The sequence below is a fragment of the Muscardinus avellanarius genome, assembly GCF_963383645.1.
Source record: "Muscardinus avellanarius genome assembly, chromosome: 3".
NCBI lineage: Eukaryota > Metazoa > Chordata > Mammalia > Rodentia > Gliridae > Muscardinus > Muscardinus avellanarius.
The window spans coordinates 38701081-38723036 of record NC_137788.1 but is presented as its reverse complement, the minus strand read 5'-3'; the positions used below and the strand labels follow the sequence as shown (position 1 = coordinate 38723036).

General features: G+C 45.9%; 1 protein-coding gene across 1 annotated transcript in view; it reads left to right on the top strand.

The window, feature by feature from the left end:
• The window catches only part of TESK2 (testis associated actin remodelling kinase 2), a gene marked incomplete at both ends in the record, with an annotated part of 98320 nt that overhangs the window by 75162 nt on the left and 1202 nt on the right, over positions 1 to 21956 (top strand). Inside the window, 6 exons of the mRNA XM_080692190.1 lie at positions 6214 to 6360; positions 17683 to 17765; positions 17964 to 18048; positions 18302 to 18385; positions 18595 to 18681; positions 20384 to 20501. Coding sequence (XP_080548316.1) covers positions 6214 to 6360; positions 17683 to 17765; positions 17964 to 18048; positions 18302 to 18385; positions 18595 to 18681; positions 20384 to 20501 — 604 coding nt within the window. The remainder of the gene's footprint in view (positions 1 to 6213; positions 6361 to 17682; positions 17766 to 17963; positions 18049 to 18301; positions 18386 to 18594; positions 18682 to 20383; positions 20502 to 21956) is intronic.

The window sequence follows — 21956 nt, the reverse complement described above, 5'->3', positions numbered from 1 at the left end:
GCCCAGAGGTAGAAGGCCCCTGGGTTCCATTCCCAGTACCACCAAAAAAAAAAAAAGAAAGAAAGAAAAGAGCACTAAGGGCCAGGCGTGGTGGCACAAGCTTGTAATCCCCATGCTTGGGAGGTGGAGACAGGAGGATGTTCGAAGCCAGCCTGGCTGTCTTAAGAGACCCTGATTCCAAATAAAAATATACAATAGGTCTGGGAGTATAGCCCGGAAGTAGGGTTTCCAGGAACCACAGTACCACCAAAAAAAAAAAAAAAGCACTAATATTAGTGAGGCTTCCAGCAACTTAGCAAGACTTTGTTTCAAAATATAAAATAAAATATGTCTGGGGTATAGCCTGGAGGTAGAAGGCCCTTGGATTCCATCTCTAGTAAAACATGCACACACACCACCACCACCACCACATAGCCGAGTATGGTGGTACATGCCTTGGGAGGCTGAGACAGGAAGATTGCAGGTTCAAAGACAACCTCAGCAAATTAGTAAGACCTGTTTCAAACTAAAAAATAAAATAGGTCAGGGGTGTAGCGCAGAGTTAGTGCCCCTGAGATCAATGTCCAGTGCCTCTTCACAAGCCCTTGTGACATAAGCACCTCCCAGAGCCCCCCTCCCATGATACTATCACTTTGGGCCTTAAGTTTCAACATATGAATTTGTTTTACTCCATAGCATCCTCTTCAAGCTGTTCTTTAAGATCAAACACATGTTATTTTCTCTTTGAAACCTTTCAAAATCCCAGGCAGAGTCACTCTCCACTTCCAAACCTTCAGTGTTTACTTCTACTATAGGGCTGTTGATATTATTTGTTTATCCTTGTGTCTCTTGCTGAACCTCTTTAAAGTATAAACCAGGTGTTACTCATCTTTATATGCCCACATTTACTATGTGTTAGGCACTGTTCTAAACACTGGGGATATAGTATTCATGTAAACAGACAGGTTCTTATTCTCATATAGAGGTGGCAGTAAGGAGAGACGTGTTCCATAAATGCTTACAGAAATAAGCACACGACTGTCTTCCCAGCTACAGAGACTGAGCTCATGAGGTCAGAGGATCCCCTGAGCAACATAGCAAGACCCCGCCTCAAAACTAAACAGAGCTGTAGAAATAACCTGAACTGCTATTCCTAAGTGAAGAAGTATCTCTGTCCACATTGTGTGTGTGTGTGTGTGTGTGTGTGTGTGTGTGTGTGTGTGTTTTACTAGGGATGGAACTCAGGGGGCATTGTACCTCCGGGTACACCTCCAGCCCTATTTTTTTTTTTTTAGTCTTTTTAGACTAAAAAAATGCACATTTAGTTATTAAATGCCTTGTAGGAAAAGCTATCTTTAATAAAGTCAAGTATTAAAAAACAAAATGGAAGAAACTGTTTTTGTTTTTTGTGATACTGGGGATTGAACCCAGGGGCATTCTACCTCTGAGGTACACTCAGAGCCCTAAAATATATTCTTTTTTATTATTCTTTTTAAAATTTTTATTTATTTATTTGGTGGTACTGGGGTTCCTGGAAACCCTTCTACCTCCGGGCTACACTCCAGACCTATTTTTATACTTTTTAAATTTGGAAACAGGGTCTCCTAAGCCAGCGCGGCTGGCTTCGAACCTGCGTGATCCTCCTGTCTCCGCCTCCCAAGCGCGGGGATTACTAGTGTGTGCCACCATGCCTGGCTATTAATTTATTTATTTTCCAGTACTGGGGATGGAACCCAGGGGCATTCTACCTCTGAGCAACACTCCCAGCCCTATTTTTTATTCTTTATTTTGAAACAGGGTCTCACTGAGTTGCAAAGGACCTCAGTAAGTAGCTGAGGCTGTCCGAGAATCATGCATGATCTGTCTGTCTTGGCCTCCCAAATGCTGGAATTACAAGTGTTCCCCACCACGCCAAGCTATTTTTTATTTTGAAACAGGGTCTCACTAAGTTGCAGAGGACCTCACTAAGTAGCTGAGGCTGGCCACGAAAGTGCAGTCCTCCTGTCTCAGCTTCCCAAGTACTGGATTTACAAGTATATACCACCATGCCCAGCTGAAAGAAACTGTTTTAATATTTTATTAGATCATGAGAAGAGGCAGATTTGGGGATAGGTACAGTTAATGAGAGGTTTTCAAGTACCTATAACATATGATTGACTGATACAGTTTTCTGAATTTAAGGTTAAAAATAACAACAATTAAAATGTTAACACCTCTTGCCGGGCGTGGTGGCACACGCTTGTAATCCCAGCATTCGAGAGGCCGAGACCTGGAGGATCGCGGTTCGCGGACAGCCTCAGCTACTTAGTGAGCCCCTCACAACTCAGTGAGACCCTCTTTCAAAATAAAGTATAAAAAATAGGGCAGGGGGTGTGGCTCGGAGGTCAAATGCCCCCTAGGTTCCATCCCCAGACCCGAAAAAAAAAAAAATAAAATAAAATGTTAACACCTCTTTAGGTTAAGTATTGCCACTGTTTTGGGTGGGTCCCAAGGGCTCCCAAGGGAGTATGTCTAGGAGCAAGTGAGAGCAGAGCATGTGTCCCATCCGGGAGGCTGAATGTGCTGGGCTGTCGCTCTTCCTTTGCTTCCTGAGAGATGTGTCCAGAGGCCACGCAGCTGAGTCTGCACCGGGAATGGCGTATAGGGAAGTGACTGTTCCAGCCAACGGGCACAGAGCATATGGCAGCCTAGAAATTTTCCTTGTGGGCAGATCTCAATCTTCCTTTCCTTATGCATGCTAAGGTCTTAAGACATTGAGTTGTGGTTTCTGAGCGTCCAGAGCTTATTAGTCCTGCCAGTGTATTCACCAAAGATAGACAAGAGAAGTGTGCTGTAAAAATAAACTCCAGTTGGTTTTCCCCCCTCTGATCCTGGAGCTTTACTCATCTTGCCTGGAAAAGCCAGAGTCTATTAGTGTAGTTCCTCATCTTGACTCACCTTTCCTTATGGTCTCCACTGTCTGGATTGGACTGTAGATCTCTTTATTCTTCTCTTTTCTTTTCTTTCCTTTTGGTGGTACTGGGGATTCAACCGAGGGGCATTCTACCTCTGAGCTATACCCCCTATTTTTATTACTTTGAACCAGGTTCTCACTAAGTTGGTCCCTGAAGACTCGCCTTTCATGTCATGCTGTCACTGTGCCAAGGAAGTGACCTTTTGATTCTCAGAGCTAAAGAAATTTGCCTGCATGATTAAATGTCAGCTTTGCTGCCTCTATACAGCTCAGAATATGGAGTTCAGTTTCTTTTCAGAAAATGGACACCATAAATGGGAACCTTCGGCAGACTGAACTCGAGCTAAGAGAAGGCATTGTGCTCATGCCTTCACTACGCGTTAGTTTGAGATTTCCAAAGATGGATTATCAAACAGGATGAAGCAGATGGACAGGTTTCCCTTTTGAGAAGTTAGAAGGTGTATCGTTAGCCGCTCTCTGCTTTGCCAACCTGCACCTCATGCAGGGACCTGATGTGTGGCACGGTGCTGCCCCCAACTGGCTCTGCTGGGTGCTTACACTACCACATCTGAAAATCTCAGATCATACAAATTTAAAGCATTTTCTGAGCCCTTATATATTATTAGATTCTCATAATAACCTTATGAGTTACATGGATCAGAGGTTATTCTGCCTACTCGATAGACAGGAAAACAAGTATACCTAATCTTATTACTTGATTTATATAAAATTGAATAGAGGTAGTAGGCAAAATTGTACTAGAATTCCAATCTTTTGCCTCTTATTCTATTAGATCCCTAGTCTTTTATAAATTCAATATCACTTTCCAAAAAAGTATTGAGAGATTCATTTTAGCTGGGCATGGTGGTGCATGCTTGTAATCCCAGCATTTGAGAGACTGAGACAAGATAATTGAGGTTCGCAGACAGCCTCAGCTACTTAGTGAGGCCCTTCGCAACTCAGTGAGACCTTGTTTCAAAATAAAATATACGGCTGGAGGTGGGGGTGTTGATCAGAAGTAGAATGCTCCTGGGTTCCATCCCCACTACTGCCAAAAAGAAAAAGCCGGGCGTGGTGGCGCACGCTTATAATCCCCGCGCTTGGGAGGTGGAGACAGGAGGATCGTGTAGGTTCGAAGCCACCACGCTGGCTTAAGAGACCCTGTTTCCAAATAAAAAGCATAAAATAGGTCTGGGAGTGTAGCCCGGAAGTAGAAGGGTTTCAAGGAATCCCGGTACCACACACACACAAAAATTATACTTAGAGGATTTTCCCCCTTTTTCTACCTTGGAAGGAAGGAGATGATGCATCATGAAAGGTTCAAATACATTCATTTTTTGGTTTGTTTTGTCTTAAACTAGAGATTGAACCCAGAGGCATTCTATCTCTGAATTATACCCCAGCCCTATTTTTTCTTTTAATACAGGCTCTTGCTAGGTTACTGAGGGTCTTATTAAGTTGCTGAAATTGGCCTCAAACCTGTGATCATCCAGTCTCAGCTTCCCAAGTACTGGGATTATAGGCATGTGCCACCACTTCTAGCTCCTCAGCCCTCCCCCCCCTCAGTACTGGGGATGAAACCCAGGGGCATTCAACCTCCGAGCTGTACCCCCAGCCCTATTTTTTAATTCTTTATTTTGAAACAGGGTCTCACTGAGTTGCAAAGGGCCTTACTAAGTAGTAGCTGAGGCTGTCCATAAACCTCCTGTCTCAGCCTCCTGAATGCTGGGATTGTAAGCATGCCCTGCCACACCGGCTTCCCTAGTGTTCCCCCGCCCCTTTTTCCAGTAGTGGGGATGGAACCCAGGGGCACTGTACCTCCAAGCAACACCACCAGCCCTATTTTTTAGTCTTTTTAGTTTTTGAAACAGGGTCTCACTGAGTTGTGAAGGGCCTAAGTGGCTAAGGCTGTCCATAAGCCACGATCCTCTGGTATCCGCCTCCCGAATGCTGGGATTACAAGTGTGAGCCATCACACCGGGCTTCCCTAGCCCATTTATTTATTTATTTATTTATTTATTTATTTATTTATTTATCTATCTATCTATCTATCTATCTATCTATTTATTTATACTGGGGGTGGAACCAGAGGCTTTCTACCTCCGGGCTATACTCCCAGACCTTTTTTTTTTTTTTTTTTTTTTTGCAGGTCTGGGGATGGAACCCAGAGGCATTCGACCTCCGAGCTACACCCCCTGCCCTATTTTTTATTCTTTATTTTGAAACTGGGTCTCACCGAGTTGCAGAGGGCCTCACTAAGTAGCTGAGGCTGTCCGCAAACCGCGATCCTCCAGGTCTCAGCCTCTTGAATGCTGGGATTACAAGCATGCGCCACCACACCCGGCTTCTCCCAGACCTTTTTTATATTTTATTTGGAAACAGGGTCTCACTAAGTTGCTGAGAGCCTCACTAAGTAGCTGAGGCTGGCTTCGAACCCATGTGATCCTCCTGTCTCAGCCTCCCAAGCGCGGGGATTACAAGCGTACGCCACCACGTCCAGCTTCCCTACCCCTTTTAAAGAAAAAAAATTTTAACTGGGCATGGTTACACATGTTGTAATGGCACACGCTTGTAATTCCAGCATTCTGGAAGCTGAGACTAGAAGATTGCAGTTCCCAGACAGCCTCAGCTACTTAGTGAGCTCCTCACAACTCAGTGAGACCCTGTTTCAAAATAAAGTATAAAAAATAGGGCAGGGGGTATAGCTCGGAGGTTGAATGCCGCTGGGTTCCATGCCCAGACCAGAAAAAAAAAATTTTTTTAATAATTATGTAGACGGGCATGGTGGCGCACGCTTGTAATCGCTGCGCTTGGGAGGCTGAGACAGGAGGATCACACGGGTTCGAAGCCAGCCTCAGCTACTTAGTGAGGCTCTCAGCAACTTAGTGAGACCCTGTTTCCAAATAAAATATAAAAAAGGTCTGGGAGTATAGCCCAGAGGTAGAAAGCCTCTGGGTTCCACCCCCAGTACCACCAAAAATAAAAAATAAAAAAAAATTTAATTATGTAGTTCTTTCTTTCTTTCTTTCTTTCTTTCTTTCTTTCTTTCTTTCTTTCTTTCTTTCTTTTTCTATTTTGAAACAGGGTCTCCTCTTGCAAAGGGCCTCACTAAGTAGCTGAAGCTGTCCGCAAACCCAGATCCTCCTGTCTCAGCCTCCCGAACGCTGGGATTACAAGTGTGCGCCACACGCCCGGTTTATAGTCTCTATTTTCTAGTTTCTTAATTTCTAGGGATTCACCCCACTAAATGGCACCTCTTTTTTTTTTCTTTTATTCTGCAGTATATCAACTCTGGGAACCTGGAACAGTTGCTAGACAGCAACCTGCATTTGCCCTGGACTGTGAGAGTGAAACTGGCCTATGATATAGCAGTGGGCCTCCGCTACCTTCACTTCAAAGGCATTTTCCATCGGGACCTCACATCAAAGGTATGAAAACTTTACTTTCACAGCCCTTTAAGAGACATTATTCCTCTGTTTTACCAAGAAAGCTTTGTGAAGAATAAGCTTAGAAACATGGGGATTTTGAGCTGGACGTGGTGGTGCACGCTTGTAATCCCAGTACTTGGGAGGCTGAGACAGGAGAATCGCGCAGATTTTAAGCCAGCCTCAGCTACTTAGGCTCTCAGCAATTTAGTGAGACCCTGTATCCAAATAAAATATAAAATAGATCTGGGAATTTAACCTGGAGGTAGAGGGCCCCTGAATTTCATCCCTAGCACCACAAAAAAAAAAAAAAAAGAAGAAGAAGAAGAAATAATACAGGGATTTTGCCAGGCGTGTGGCGCATGCTGTAATATCAGCATTTGGGAGGCTGTGACAGGAGGATCGCTGTTCGAGGACAGCCTTAGCTACGTAGTGAGGTCCTTTGCAATTCAGTGAGACCCTGTTTCAAAATAAAGGATAAAAAAATAGGGCTGGGGGTGTCACTTGGAGGTAGAATGCCCCTGGGTTCTATCTTTGGTACTGCAAAAATAAATAAATAAATAAATAAATAGGGCTAGGGGTGTAGGTTGGAGGCTGAATGCCCCTGGATTCCATCCCCAGTACCGCAAGAAAAAAAAAAATGGGGATTTTTCCAAGCACGGTGGCCTACACTTGTAATTCTGGTACTTGGGGGGCTGAGACAGGAAGATCACAGGTTTGAGGACAGTCTCAGCAAGTAGTGAGACTCTCATCAACCTAGCGAGACCCTATTTCCAAATAAAAATAAAATAGGGCTGGACATGTAGCTTTAAGGTAGAATGCCCTAAAGCTCAATCCCCGGTACCACAAAGACAAACCAAAAATAGGGCGGTTTCTTTTTCTTTATTCTTCTTGTGGTACTGAGGATTGAACCCAGGTTTGATCTATATATATATATTTTTTTTTTTTGGTGGTACTGGGGTTCCTGGAAGCCCTTCTACCTCCAGGCTACACTCCCAGACCTATTTTTACATTTTTATTTGGAAACAGGGTCTCCTAAGCCAGCGCGCGCGGCTGGCTTCGAACCTGCGCGATCCTCCTGTCTCTGCCTCCCAAGCGCGGGGATTACAAGCGTGCGCCACCACGCCCAGCAAGGTTTGATCTATATTTGAACTACACCTCTAGCCCTACTTTAATTTGTGTGTGTGTGTGTGTGTGTGTGTGTGTGTGTGTGTGTGTGTGTACCTGAGTTACTCCCCGAGCCCTAATTTGTTCTTTATTTTTATTTTATTATTTTCTGGTGGTCCTGGGGGTGGAACCCAGGGCTACCTTCGGGCTATACTCCCAGACTTATTTTATACTTTATTTGGAAACAGGGCCTCAACAAGTAGCTGAGGCTGGCCACAAACCTGTGCCCCTCCTGTCCTGTCCTACCAAGTACTGGGAGTACAAGTGAGGGCCAACATACCTGGCTTAATCTTTTATTTTGATCTCACTAAGTTGTGGAAGCTGGCCTTGAACTTGTGATCCTCATCCCTCAGCCTCCTGAGTCTGGGATCATAGCTCAGAATTCTTTCTAGCTCTTAGGAAGCCTATACATGCTCAGAGCTGGGGCCTTCCAGTGTTAAGCCAGGCAACACATAACATCTTTTTTTTTCCTTTTCAGTACTGGGGATGGAACTCAGGGGCATTGTACCTCCAAACTACACCCCCAGCCCTTTTTTTTGTATGTGTGGGGGGGTCTAGGGATGGAATACAGGGGCATTTGACCTCCGAGCTACACCTCCTGCCCTATTTTTTATTCTTTATTTTGAAACAGGGTCTCAAGTTGTGAGGGCCTCATTAAGTAGCCGAGGCTGTCAGCGAATGAACTGAGATCCTCCCTGCAGTCTCAGTCTCCTGAATGCTGGGATTACAAGGTTGCGCCACCACACCCGGCTTCCCAGCCCTATTTTTTATTCTTTATTTGAAACAGGGTCTCACTAAATTGTAAAGGGCCTCAGTAAAAGGCTGAGGCCGACTTTGAAACCACGGATCCTCCTGTCTCAGCCTCCCAAATGCTGGGAGTAAAAGCATACGTCACCCAGTTTCGAAGCCAGCCTCAGCTGGCTTAAGAGACCCTGTTTCCAATTAAAATATATATTAAAAAATAGGTCTGGGAGTGTAGCCCAGAGGTAGAAGGCCCTTAGGTTCTATCCCCGGTACCACCAAAAAAAAAAAAAAAAAAAAAAAAATCGTGTGCCACCATGCCCAACTCTATTTTTTATTCTTTATTCTCAGTGAGACAGGGTCTCGCTGAGTTGTGGAGAGCCTCACTAAGTAGCTGAGGCTGTCAGCAAACAGCAATCCTCCAGTCTCAGCCTCCGGAATGCTAGGATTACAAGAGTGTGCCACCATGCCTGGCAACATAACATTCTTGAAAACATTCATGTTTTACTTCAGTCTCCTGAATGCTGTGTGGATTATAAGATGATAATTAATTCTTTTTTTCTAATTAGGGATACTGGAGATTGAACTCAGGGATATTATACTCAGAACTATATACTCAGCCCTTTCCATATTTTATTTGGAAATAGGATCTGCTAATTGCTGAGGTTGGCCTTGAATTTGTGATCCTCTTGTCTTAGCCTTGCAAGGACTGTGATTTCAGGCATGCATCAGGGATAAGAGATTCCTTGAGCTGTGGAGGCCTATCAGTTTTCTCTCCTGTGGCCTCCATGAAGTAGCAGGAGTTCATTGATTTTTTTTTTTTTTTCACTGATGTAGGTTTTGAGTACTCAGTAGGTGAGAATGTACTGACCCATTTTCTGTCTGTGTGATTGAGTTTCTACTACCCTGCCAAATCCTCTTTGGCATCAACTGGTCTCTGTAGTGTTCTCTTGCTGTCCAAATTGCTGTGTGACCAGGCTAGTAAAAAGTTGCTTTCAGTGGAAGTTGGCCATGATACAAAGTAGGCACCTCAGGGCCAAATGGCCCAGGATACCACTGTGTCAAGGCTTATCAATACTACTGTTTAGTATTACACATCTGTAATCCTTTTGCTTGGGAGGCTGAGATAAGAGGGTTGCAAGTTCAAGGCCAGCTTCCACAACTTTATGAGACTCTTTCAAAATAAAAAATAGCTGGGTGTGGTGGTGCACCTGTAATTCCAGTACTTGAGAGGCTGAGACAGGAGGCTTGCAGGTTCAAGGCCAGCCTCAGAAACTTAGTAAGGCTCAGTAACTTAGTAAGACCTTGTTTCAAAATGGGGGGAAAATGGGGATCTTGGGTGTAGCTCAGAGATAGGGTGCCTAGGGTTTAATCCCTAGTACTGCAAAAATAAATATATAAAGTGACTTGGGCATGGTGGCACAGGTTGAGATAGGAGGATCACAGGTTTGAGACAGCCTCAGCAATTGTGAGGTCCTCCACAACTTCATGAGACCCTGTTTTCGCTTGCTTGCTTGCTTGCTATATTAGGGATGGAACCCAGGAGCATTTTACCTCTGAGCTACACCCCCAGCCCTATTTTTTATTCTTTATTTTGAAACAGGGTCTCACTGAGTTGCAAAGGGCCTCACTACTTAGCTGAGGATGTCCTCAAACCCACAATCTTCTTGTCTCAGCCTCTCAAATACTGGGATTACAAAAGTGCGCCACCACACCAGCAGAGACCCTGTTTCAAAATAAAGGATTAAGCATTTGGGAGGTTGAGACAGGAAGTTAGCAGTTCAAGGACAACCTCAGCTAAGTAGTGAGGCCCTTTGCAACTCAGTAAGACTGTTTCAAAATAAAGAAAAAAAAAATAGGGCTGGGAGTATAGCTCAGAGGTAGAATGCCCCTGGGTTCAATCCCCAATACTAAGGGAAAAAAAGGATTAAATAGGGCTGAAGTATAGTTCAGAATGCACCTGGGCTCAATCTCCAGTACCACAATAAACAAATAAGCAAACAAATGAATAAATAACAGGGCTGGGAGTATAGCTTGGAGGTAGAATGCCCTAGGGCTCAATCCCCAGTACCACAAAAATAAAATAAAATAGAATAAAATAAAATAAAATAGAGCCAAGTTGGTGGTGCACACTTGTAATCCCAGCATTTAGGAGGCTGAGACAGGAGAATCACGGTTTGTGGCCAGCCTCAGCTACCTAGTGAGGCCCTTTGTAACTCAGTGAGACCCTGTTTCAAAATAAAGAATAAAAAAGGGCTGGGGGTGTCACTTGGAGGTAGAATGCCCCTGGGTTCTATCTTTGGTACTGCAAAAATAAATAAATAAATAAATAAATAAATAAATAAATAAATAAATAAATAAATAAATAAAATAAAAGTGAACATCATGGTATAATCCTGTAATTCCAGTACTTGGGAGGCTGAGACAGAGGACTGTAGGTTTGAGGTAATTTAGCAAGACCCTGTTTCAAAAAAAAAAAAGAAATAGTGCTGAGGGCTGGGGGAATGTAGCTCAGAGGTAGAGCTCCCCTGGGTTCATTCCGAAATACCACACACAAATGATTTTTTTGGACTATAGGATAAGACTACCATCCTTTGGTTTTTCTCATAGCAAGTGGGTATTCTCAGTGTCGCTTAGTTTGGGACTAGACACTTAGGAGATATAACTCCTTGCATTTCTGGACTTGTGCTCCCTTGGGTCTTGACATAACACCACTTCTACCTGGTGAGAACAAATGAGTTTGTGCAGGTGGCAGCTGGGAAGTACACTGCAGGGGATTTCAAGCTGAAGACGTACAAGAAAGACTTAGAAACCAGACCATATATTCAAGATCTATCTTTGATGCATGCCTGTCATCTCAGTGCTGGGAGGCTGAGGCAGGAGGATCACAGGTTCAAGGGCAACCTCAGCAACTTAACTAGACCCAGTGTCAAAACAAAAAATAAAGGCCGGGCGTGGTGGCGCACGCTTGTAATCCCAGTATTCGGGAGGCTGAGACCTGAGGATCATGGTTCGCAGACAGCCTCAGTTGCTTAGTGAAGCCCCTTGCAACTCAGTGAGACCCTGTTTCAAAATAAAGAATATAAAATGGGGCTGGGGTGTAGCTTGGAAGTAGAATGCCCCTGGGTTCCATCCCTGTACCGCAAAAAAAAAAAAAAAAAAAAAAAAAAAGGAATAAGAATTCCAAGGGAGAGTTAAGGCTGTAAGAACAGTACAGGCTTTTGAGGTACCTCCTTGGGTCTGAGTTGGATCTAAGTCTCAGGTTTTTTTTTTTTTTGTTTTTTGTTTTTGGTGGTACTGGGGTTCCTGGAAACCCTCTACCTCCGGGTTACACTCCCAGACCTATTTTTATACTTTTTATTTGGAAACAGGGTCTCTTAAGCCAGCTTGGCTGGCTTTGAACCTGCGCGATCCTCCTGTCTCCGCCTCCCAAGGGCAGAGATTATAAGTGTAATCACCGGGCCCGGCGGTTTACTTATATTTTTGTAATACATCACTTCATAGTATTTAATTGTTCTGTTGTGTCTGTGTGTCCCGCCAATGTGTATTTTCCTTGAGTGCTCTTTGTATTTGCCTTTGTGGAGTTCCCTGGCCTTATTTCAGGGAATGGGCGTGACAGCTGAGAGGCCAAAACATCTGCTCAGGAGCAGACATGTGGCCTCGGGCTCAGCTTTGTCCCCCCTCTCCAGGTCTCTGGAGACCAGTTAGCAGAGGATTGGAACATTCAGGGAAGAACTAGGGCAGTAGTAGTGGGGCTAAAGAGAGGCCGATTTGGAAAATGTTTAGAAAATAAAATTGGTTAGGCCGGGCGTGGTGGCGCACGCTTGTAATACCAGCATTTGGGAGGCTGAGACCTGGAGGATCGCGGTTCGCAGACAGCCTCAGCTACTTAGTGAGGCCCTCTGCAACTCAGTGAGACCCGGTTTCAAAATAAAGAATAAAAAATAGGGCAGAGGGTGTAGCTCGGAGGTCAAATGTCCCTGGATTCCATCCCCAGACCCGCAAAAAAAAAAAAAAAAAAAAGAGAAAGAAAATAAAATTGGTTGAAGTAAGAGTAAAAAGGCTAGAATGAATCCCAGGTTTCTAGGTTAGTGAACTGGGTAGAAAGTAGCAATACCAGAAAACATAAAAATATAACCAGGGGTCTGGGGATGTAGCTCAGTGATAGAGTGTGTACTTATTAGCATGTGCGAGGCCCTGGGTCCAATTTGCAGCATGTGCATACACATGCATACACTGAGAAACCAAACTAACAAAAATAGAGGGGCCTTTTGTTGTTGCTGATTTGTGGGGAAAAGATGAGTTCAGGTTTGCAAGTATGGAATACAGTATTAGTGATCCCAGATGTCCAGAAGTAGACAAGATGGACAATCTGAAGCATACAAAAAAAAAGTCAAGGCCACAGATAGATAAATTTGAGAGTTACTGGCATAGAAATAGTAATTAGAAATGTGGAACAGCAAGCTGAGTGTGGTGGTACATGCCTGTAATCCCAGTACTTGGGAGACTGAGACAGGAGGATTGAAGGTTCAAGGACAGCCTCAGCAAGTAGTGAGACTCATCAACCTAGTGGGACCATTTCAAAATAAAAATACAAGAGCTGGGGTTGTAGCTCAGAGGTAGGATGCCACTAGGTTCAATCCCCAGTGCCACAAAGAGGGAAGAAAGGAGAGGAGAGCGGTGCGTGGCGGCACAGGCTTGTAATCCCAGTCAGGAGATTGGGAGTCTGAGTCAGGAGGATCATGGTTCAAGAATAGCCTCAGCTACGTAGTGAGACAGCCTCAGTTGCTTAGTGAGGCCCTTTGCAATTCAGTGAGACCCGGTTTCAAAATAAAGAATAAAAAATAGGGCTGGGGGTGTAGCTCAGAGATAGAATGCCCCTGGTTCCATCCCCATTGCCGGGAAAAAAAAAAAAAATTGGGCCAGGGTGTAGCTTGGCTGTAGAATGCCCCTTGGTTCCATCCCCAGTATTGGAAAAAAAAAAAAAAAAAGGAAGGGAGGGAGGGAGGGAGGGCAAAGCAGTGTGGAATAGTTTCCACACCAGAGAAGAGTCGCAGGCCCAAAGAGAACTGAGAGTCTCCTTATGGGCTGGGAGGAGGCTGCCTTGGAGCCTTTAGAGGATGCAGAAGTAGAGAAGGAATCCCAAAACTGTAGTCAAAGGAGCCAGGTGAAAAGAGTCAAAAGGGAGTAGGAAGCTGGATGGTGGGACACACCTTTAATCCCAGTATCTGGGAGGCTGAGACAGGAGGATCACAGGTTCAAGGTGATCTCAGCAAATATAAATCAAGGCTTGGGGCTTGGGTAGGAGACAGAATGCCACTGGGTTCAATCCCTAGTACCACACACCAATAAAGGAGCAGGAATAGCCTCCCACGAGTCTCTAGTAGCTGGTCTGACCACCCAGTACTGGTAGGATTCCTGAATCCTATGTAAAAAGGGTGAAGAAAGTAATCACCCATGTCATGAAAGGAAAGCCCAAGTAACCCCAGGACTAATTTGTCTGCTGAGCTTAGTGTTACGGAGCTCACTGGGTTCTTCAGTGAGATTGTTTCCAGCAGAAGCCACTGAGGGCTGAGTGGAAGGAAAGGAAAAAAGAAAAGCGTGGCCAGCCAGGAACCTGACTAGCCCAGCTCTCTTACAGGGCAGGCTCAGAAACTTGTTGGGAAGCCCCATAGGAGCTAATCCTGGTCAAGAGTCTTCCCGGTTTTTCCTATCACCTCAGATGCAGACTCCTAAAATCTGTCTTGTTTGGTTTTCAGTCTCTTATTTTCCTCTTTGACTCCAATGGCCAGTTGCTGGCCGTGGAGAAACCTTACGCGAGTTCTGATCCGTCCAGTTGGGCTGGGCGAGGCAGCCATACCCCACTCAGCAGGCCCTGGTCATCCTGCTGTAGCCATCGCTTAGCTACTTGTGGAGATACTACTCTGGAATCCCCTTCTACTAGATGGGGGTTTGCAGGGAGTGAATCGGCCTCTCCAAGAATGTGACGTAGGGCAGAAACCGAGCAGCTTGGACAAGGGCAGTGCACTGTGGCCACGCTCCCGTCCAGCTGCTACTCCCAAGCTGCTGGGCATCGTACCTCTCAGCTACATCCCCAGCCCCTCAAGCTGTCTTTAACAGGGTTATTTCTTTTCTTTTCTCCTTTTACTCTCCACTCCCTCTATCCCTCCTTCCCTCTTTTGAGCCCAGGGACATTCTACATCTGAGCTACACCTATTTTTGCTTGCATGTATGTATGTATTAATACTGGGATTGAAGCCAGGGGCAGTCTACCTCTGAGCTACACCCCCAGCCCTATGAAACAGGGTTTCATTAATTTGTGGAGGGGCTCACTAAGTAGCTGAGGCTGGCCATGAACCTGTGACCCTCCTGTCTCAGCCTCCTAAGTACTGGGATTCCAAGGGTGCACCACCACCCCTGGCTTTTTTTATTTTGAAACAGGGTCTTGAGGTTGCAGTCTTGCTACGTTGGGTGAGCCTGTCCTTAAACCTGTGATCCTCCAGTCTCAGCCTCCCAGGTACTGGGATTACAGGCATACACCACCATGCCTGGCTTTAACAGAGTTATTTCTAAGGACTATAAAGCAAATAGTAAATAGGACTTTAGACCAAACCTTGGAGACAGGAGTCTGAGTTGTTGGTAAAATAGGAGGGGCAGGGGAGAGAAAGAAATGACAGGCGTTGGCTACTAGGCAGGCTGGCCTCGGGCCCATCTTCTCACAGTCAAGTCAAGGAGCTGGGTGCTGATCCAGCAGGATTGATGAGGGAGTCAGAGCCAGGACAAGGACAAGGACAGTCTTTTTGGAAGCCAGACGGTGTGTGTCCACGTGGGACCTGGGCCTGTGTGAGGAAGTTACAGGCTCCTTCCAGCTTGGAGAAGAGTAGTGATCACATTAAGGCCAGAATAAGGACTTAATTATTAATGCGTACCTGATGTGGAGTAAGCAAGAGGTGACTTGGCAAGTAGATGCCAAGGCTGGCAAGAAGGTAGGAGGGCTGGTTTGGGTCAGATAGGGCCTTGCTGGCCCCAGCAATGGTTCTGTGAGCCAAGAATCCCTGTCCCTTCTGCCTCTGGAGGAAGTGGGTGAGGCGAGGTGCCTCCTGAGGCGGAGCTGTGAAGGGCTATTTTGAATGCAGCTATGTGGGGAAAGCTGGGTGTGCTTTGTGCTTGTTTATAGGTCAGAGGCTCTCTGCTAGACAGTAAAAGACACTGGCATAGGGGAGCCAAAGAGGCTGAGATAAAGGTGGGGAGAGAGGATGGAGAGGTAAGTGTAAGAGGCAGCTTCCTTAAAAGACATAACATAAGCCGGGCGTGGTGGTGCACACCTGTAATCCCAGTACTGGGGAGGCTGAGATGATCACAGGTTCATGGCCAGCCTCAGCTACTTAGCCAGGTCCCTCAGTAACTTAGCAAGATTTTTTTTTTTTTTTTTTTTCAGTACCGGGGATGGAACCAGGGGCATACTCTGAGCTGCACCCCAGCCCTATTTTTTTTTTTTTTTTGCAGGTCTGGAGATGGAACCCAGAGGTATTTGACCTCTGAGCTACACCCTTTGCCCAATTTTTTATTCTTTATTTTGAAACAGGGTCTCACTGAGTTGCGGAGGGCATCACTAAGTAGCTGAGGCTGTCCGCAAACCGCTATCCTCCAGTCTCAGACTCCCAAATGCTGGGATTACAAGCATGCGCCACCACGCCTGGCTTCTATTTTCTATTCTATATTTTGAAATAAGATCTCACTGAGTTGCAAAGGGCCTCACTAAGTAGCTGAGGCTGGCTTCGAACCTGTGCAATCCTCCTGTCACAGCCTCCCAAGCGCGGGGATTACAAGTGTGCGCCACCACGCCTGGCTTGCTTTATTTATTTATTTATTTATTTATTTATTTATTTATTTAGCGGGTCTGGGGATGGAACCCAGAGGCATTCAACCTCCGAGCTACACCCCCTGCCCTATTTTTCTTATTTATTTTGAAACTGGGTCTCACTGAGTTGCGGAGGGTCTCACTAAGTAGCTGAGGCTGTCTGTGAACCAGGATCCTCAGGTCTCAGCCTCCCAAATGCTGGGATTACAAGTGTGCACTGCCATGCCCAGGTCTATTTTTTTTTTTTTTTTTTTTTTTTTTTGGTGGTACTGGGAGTGGAACCCAGGGGCTTTCTACCTCTGGGCTATACTCCCAGACCTATTTTATATTTTATTTGGAAACAGGGTCTTACTAAATTGCTGAGAGCCTTACTAAGTAGCTGAGGCTGGCTTTGAGATCCTCCTGTCTCAGCCTCCCAAGTGCAGGGATTACAAGTGTGCGCCACCACACCCGGCTTATTTTTTTATTTTGAAACAAGGTCTCACTAAGTTGCAGAAGGCCTAAGTAGCTGAGGTTATCCTTGAACTTGTGATCCTTCTGTCTCAAACTCCCAAGTACTGGGATTACAGATGTGTGCCACCATGCCCAGCTATCCTTTTTTTTTTTTTTTTAAAATAAGATCTCTCTAAATGGCCTAGGATGCCCTCAAATTTGTACTCTCCCTGCCTCAGCCTCCAAAGTAGCTGGGAATACAGGTATATACCACCACAGCGGTTTTATTATTTTTATTTTGATAATTAAAAAATTGTGGCACTGGAGATTGAACCAGGGACATTGTACCTCTGAGCTGCACTCCCATCCCTATTTTATTTTTTTATTTGAAAACAGGATATAGGCAAGCACCCCCACACCCAGCTTAATTTTTTTTTTTTTTTTTTTTTTTTGCAGAACTGGGGATGGAACCCAGGGGTGTTCTACCTCCGAGCTACACCCACCCCTATTTTTTTATTCTTTATTTTGAAATAGTATCTCACTGAGTTGCAAAGGGCCTAAGTAGCTGAGGCTGACGGCGAACCGCCATCCTCTTGTCTCAGCCTCCCAAATGCTGAGATTTACAAGCATGCGCCACCACTCCTGGCTTTACTTTTTTTGTGTGTGTGGTACTGGGGATGGAACCTGGGGGCATTCTACCTCTGAGAGACACCCTCAGCCCTATTTTTTATTCTTTATTTTGAAACAGGGTCTCACTAAGTTGTAAAGGGCCTAAGTAGTACCTGAGGCTATCTGCGAACTACGATCTGACTCCTTTTTTTTTTTTTTAAATAAATGGAGGATTAGCTGGGTGTGGTGGTGCACACCTGTAATCATAATACGTGGGAGGCTGAGAGAGTAGGATCACAGGTTTGAGGACAGTTTCAGCAAGTAGTGAGACTCTTGTCAACCCAGTGAGACCTTGTTTCAAATTAAAATAAAATAGGGCTGGGGGTATAGCTCATAGGTAGCATGTCCCTGGGTTCATTTCCCAGTGCGTATCGCTATAGGAAGGCCTAGAAATACTTATGGCTGGCGGATCCCCACTTCTGAGCAAGCTTGTCTTCTCTTCTTTGGAACTCTAGAACTGCCTGATAAAGAGCGATGAGAATGGTTACTCTGCAGTAGTGGCTGACTTTGGCCTAGCTGAGAAGATCCCTGATGTCAAGTGAGTGGTCCTAATGGATGCTGGGAGAGCCTTATAGCTGAGGAGGAAATCCAGCTTCCTCACAACTTAGCGTCACGCCCTAAATTCAGTCAGTCCTAGTCTGTGCCCATCCGTGGGAGAGAGGAATTCCCAAGAGCCAGAAAACCCCATCCCACCAGGCTGTGGCAAGCTCACTTTCCTTATGGTCTCGCCCCACAGCGTGGTGGGTGAGAAGCTGTCTGTGGTGGGCTCACCCTTCTGGATGGCACCGGAGGTCCTCCGAGATGAGCCCTACAATGAGAAGGTAAGTGTGGAAGATTCAGAGGCCTCGTTCTCCTTAGAACTACCCTTAGCAGAAAGTGCCCAGAACCACTCTTGATGTTCAGGTGGGGATCTACATCCTACCTGAAGGAGCAGGTAGGGCAGCTGGCACTTGCCCAGTGAATAACCTGAATGAAGTATGGGCAAGAAGGCCCAGACCTGGCCAGTTAGACATGGGGCAGATACCTCAGGCTTCACCCCACTGAGAGGGAAACCGAGGTCTGACTACCCACCAGGCAGACGTGTTCTCTTACGGTATCATCCTCTGCGAGATCATCGCCCGCATCCAGGCGGACCCAGACTATCTTCCACGCACAGAGGTGAGCTGCCGGCTGACCCAGAGCCCCGGGAGGGGGCTGGAGGCTATGGAACTGTTTTGTCCTCGGGGTGGAGTTGCTGTTACTCATTCTGGGGCTACTTCTCAGAGGTGGCTCCCAGCCTCTTCTTTTGAGCTGGCCAGGATGGGTGGGGGGATTAATAACCTGTCTACCCATGTCTCCTGTACCCTCCCCTCCATACCCATCCGCAGAATTTCGGGCTGGACTACGATGCTTTCCAGCACATGGTGGGAGACTGTCCCCCTGACTTCCTGCAGCTCACCTTCAACTGCTGTAATGTGAGTGTCTGTCTTCCCTGGCTTTGGTCAGGGGCTGGCTGAATCCTTTTCACCTGGTTAGGACTGTAGGAAGGAGTAGTGACCTCACTCTCACAGGACACTTAACACCAACCACACAGGCTTTCCAGAGCCTGGACGGAGGAGGAGGGGGTGCTTTTTGTATTTTCCAGTCCTCAGATTGCAGGGAGACCCTCTTCTCCTCGCCTTTGGTATTGATGGAGTTCTGGTCAGGTTTTATTGTGGGACTCTGGGTCCAGCTGGTCTGGAGGCACATGGGAAAAGCTCTTGTAGGTCTTCATTTATATAGCTTCAGGGCCAGACCCACCTCTTAAAGCCAGAAGGTAGCTGGTTTTGTTCAGGCACCTCCCCAAAACACATAAGCAGCAGAACTCAAGGAAGAACAAAAGAAATCAATGTAAGCATATACTTTTGAAGGATTCTGCTCCAAATAAGGGACAAGATACACACATAAAAAGGACTAAGGTGGGCTGGGTGGTGGCCCACGATTATAATCCCAGTATTTGGGAGGCTGAGACACAAGGATGAGTTCCTGGCCAGCCTCAGCTACTTAGGCCCTTTGCAACTCAGTGAGACACTGTTTCAAAATAAAGAATAATAGCAGGGCGTGGTGGCACACGTTTATGATCCCCACGCTTGGGAGGCGGAAAAAGGAGGATCATGCAGGTTCGAAGCCAGCCTCACTGGCTTAAGAGACCCTGTTTCCAAATAAAAATATAAAATAGGTCTGGGAGTGTAGCCTGGAGGTAGAAGGGTTCCATCCCCAGTACCACCAAAACAATAAAAAATAAAAAATAAAAACAAATAAAGAATAATAGCCGGGCGTGGTGGCGTACACTTGTAATCCCAGCATTTAGGAGGCTGAGACCTGGAGGATCATAGTTCGCGGACAGCCTCAGCTACTTAGTGAGGCCCTCTGCAACTAAGTGAGACCCGGTTTCAAAATAAAGAATAAAAAATAAGGCAGGGGGTGTAGCTCGGAGGTCAAATGCCCCTGGGTTCCATCCCCAGACCCGCAAAAAAAAAAATAATAATAATAATTTTTTAAAAAGGACTAAGGTAGCCGGGCATGGTGGCGCACGCTTATAATCCTTGCACTTGGGAGGCGGAGACAGGAGGATCGCGCTGGTTCGGAGCCAGCCTCGCTGGCGTAAGAGACCCTGTTTCCAAATAAAAAAAATATAAAAAAATAGGTCTGGGAGTGTAGCCCAGAGGTAGAGGGGCTTCCAGAAACCCCAGTACCCCCCCCCCAAAAAAAAGGACTAAGGTAGTGAGTAATAAAGTAGCATTTTTTTTATTTCCGCCCTGGGAATCACTCTCATGGCCTGGGACTTCAGGAAAGATCTCGTAGCTACACAGCTTTTTTTTTGAGGGGGGGTGTCTGGGGATAGAACCCGGGGCATTTGACCTCCGAGTTACACCTCCTGCCCTATTTTTTTTATTATTATTAATCTTTATTTTGAAACAGGGTCTCACTGAGTTGCGGAGGTCCTCACTAAGTAGCTGAGGCTGTTCGCAAACCTTGATCCTCCGGTCTCAGCCTCCCAAATGCTGGGATTACAAGTGTGCACCACCACACCCAGCTCCTCACAGTTAAAATTTAAGATGAGAGAAACGGACTCAGATTCCATCATTGGGGTGGGCAACAAAGGGCAGCGCTCATAGCTGGTGTGGATACCTACAGATGGACCCCAAACTGCGCCCATCCTTTGTGGAGATTGAGAAGACCCTGGAGGAAATTATGAGCCGTCTAGAAGAAGAAGAGCTGGAGAGGGATGAGAAGCTGCAACCCCCAACTAAGGGTAAGTGATCAGACTGGATAACCCAACCTGACTCCAAGGCTGGAAACTAGGCTGTGGGCCTTCCCCTCCAGGGCTGTGATGGAAAGCTATACCAGGTTTAGAAGGAAGGGGGAAGGGCAGAAGATCATGGAGATAAAAGGACTAAACTTTTTTTTGAGGTACCGGGGATTGAACACAGGGGTATTTTACCTCCAAGATACACCTCTGGCCCTATTTTGTGTTCTTTTTTTATTTTATTTTTGGTGGTACTGGGGGTAGAACCCAGAGGCCTTTTACCTTCGGGCTATACTCCCAGACTTTTTTTTATATTTTATTTGGAAACAGGGTCTCACTAAGTTGCTGAGAGCCTCACTAAGCAGCTGAGGCTGGCTTCGAACCCGTGCGATCCTCTTGTCTCAGCCTCCCAAGCGCAGGGATTACAAGCGTGTGCCACCACACCCGGCTTTGTGTTTTTATTTATTTATTTATTTATTTATTTTTTGGTGGTACTGGGGTTCCTGGAAGCCCTTCTATCTCCGGGCTACACTCCCAGACCTATTTTTACATTTTTATTTGGAAACAGGGTCTCCTAAGCCAGCGCGCGGCTGGCTTCGAACCTGCGTGATCCTCCTGTCTCCGCCTCCCAAGTGCGGGGATTACAAGCGTGCGCCACCACGCCCGGCACTAGGCTTTGTGTTTTTAAAAAAATTTTTAAATTTATTTTTAGTGGTACTGAGGGTAGAACCCAGGGGTTTTCTACCTCTAGGCTATACTCCCAGACCTATTTTTATATTTTTATTTATAAACAGGGTCTAAGTTGCTGAGAGCCTCACTAAGTAGCTGAGGCTGGCTTCGAACCTGTGTGATCCCCGTCTCAACCTCCTATGTGCAGGGATTACAAACGTGCGCCACCATGCCCAGCTGTATTCTTTATTTCGAAACGGTCTTACTAAGTTGTGGAGGGGCCTCACTAAGTAGCTGAGGATGGCCGCGAACCTACAATCTTCTCATCTCAGCCTCCCAAGTGCTGAGATTAACAAGCATGTACCACCATGCCCAGCAAGACTGGACTTTTTTTTTGCAGTACTGGGATGGAACCCAGGGGTATTCTACCTCCAAGCTATACCCCCAACACTATTTTTTATTCTTTATTTTGAAATAGGGTCTCATTAAGTTTCGGAGGGCCTAAGTAGGTGAGGCTGCCCGTGAACCATGATCCTCCTGTGTCATCCTCCCAAATGCTGGGATTATTAGGACTGAACTGTTAAAAAGAGTTGTGACAACTGGGCATGGGAGGCTGAGACAGGAGGATCTCAGATTCGATTCAAGGCCTGTCTCAGCAACTTAGTAAGAACTGTTTAAAAAAAAATAAATACAACACCAGCTTGTAATCCCAGTACTTGGGCAGGTGAGACAGGAGGAGCACAGGTTCAAAGCCAGCATTGGCAATTTAGCAAGGTTTTCAGCAACCTAGTA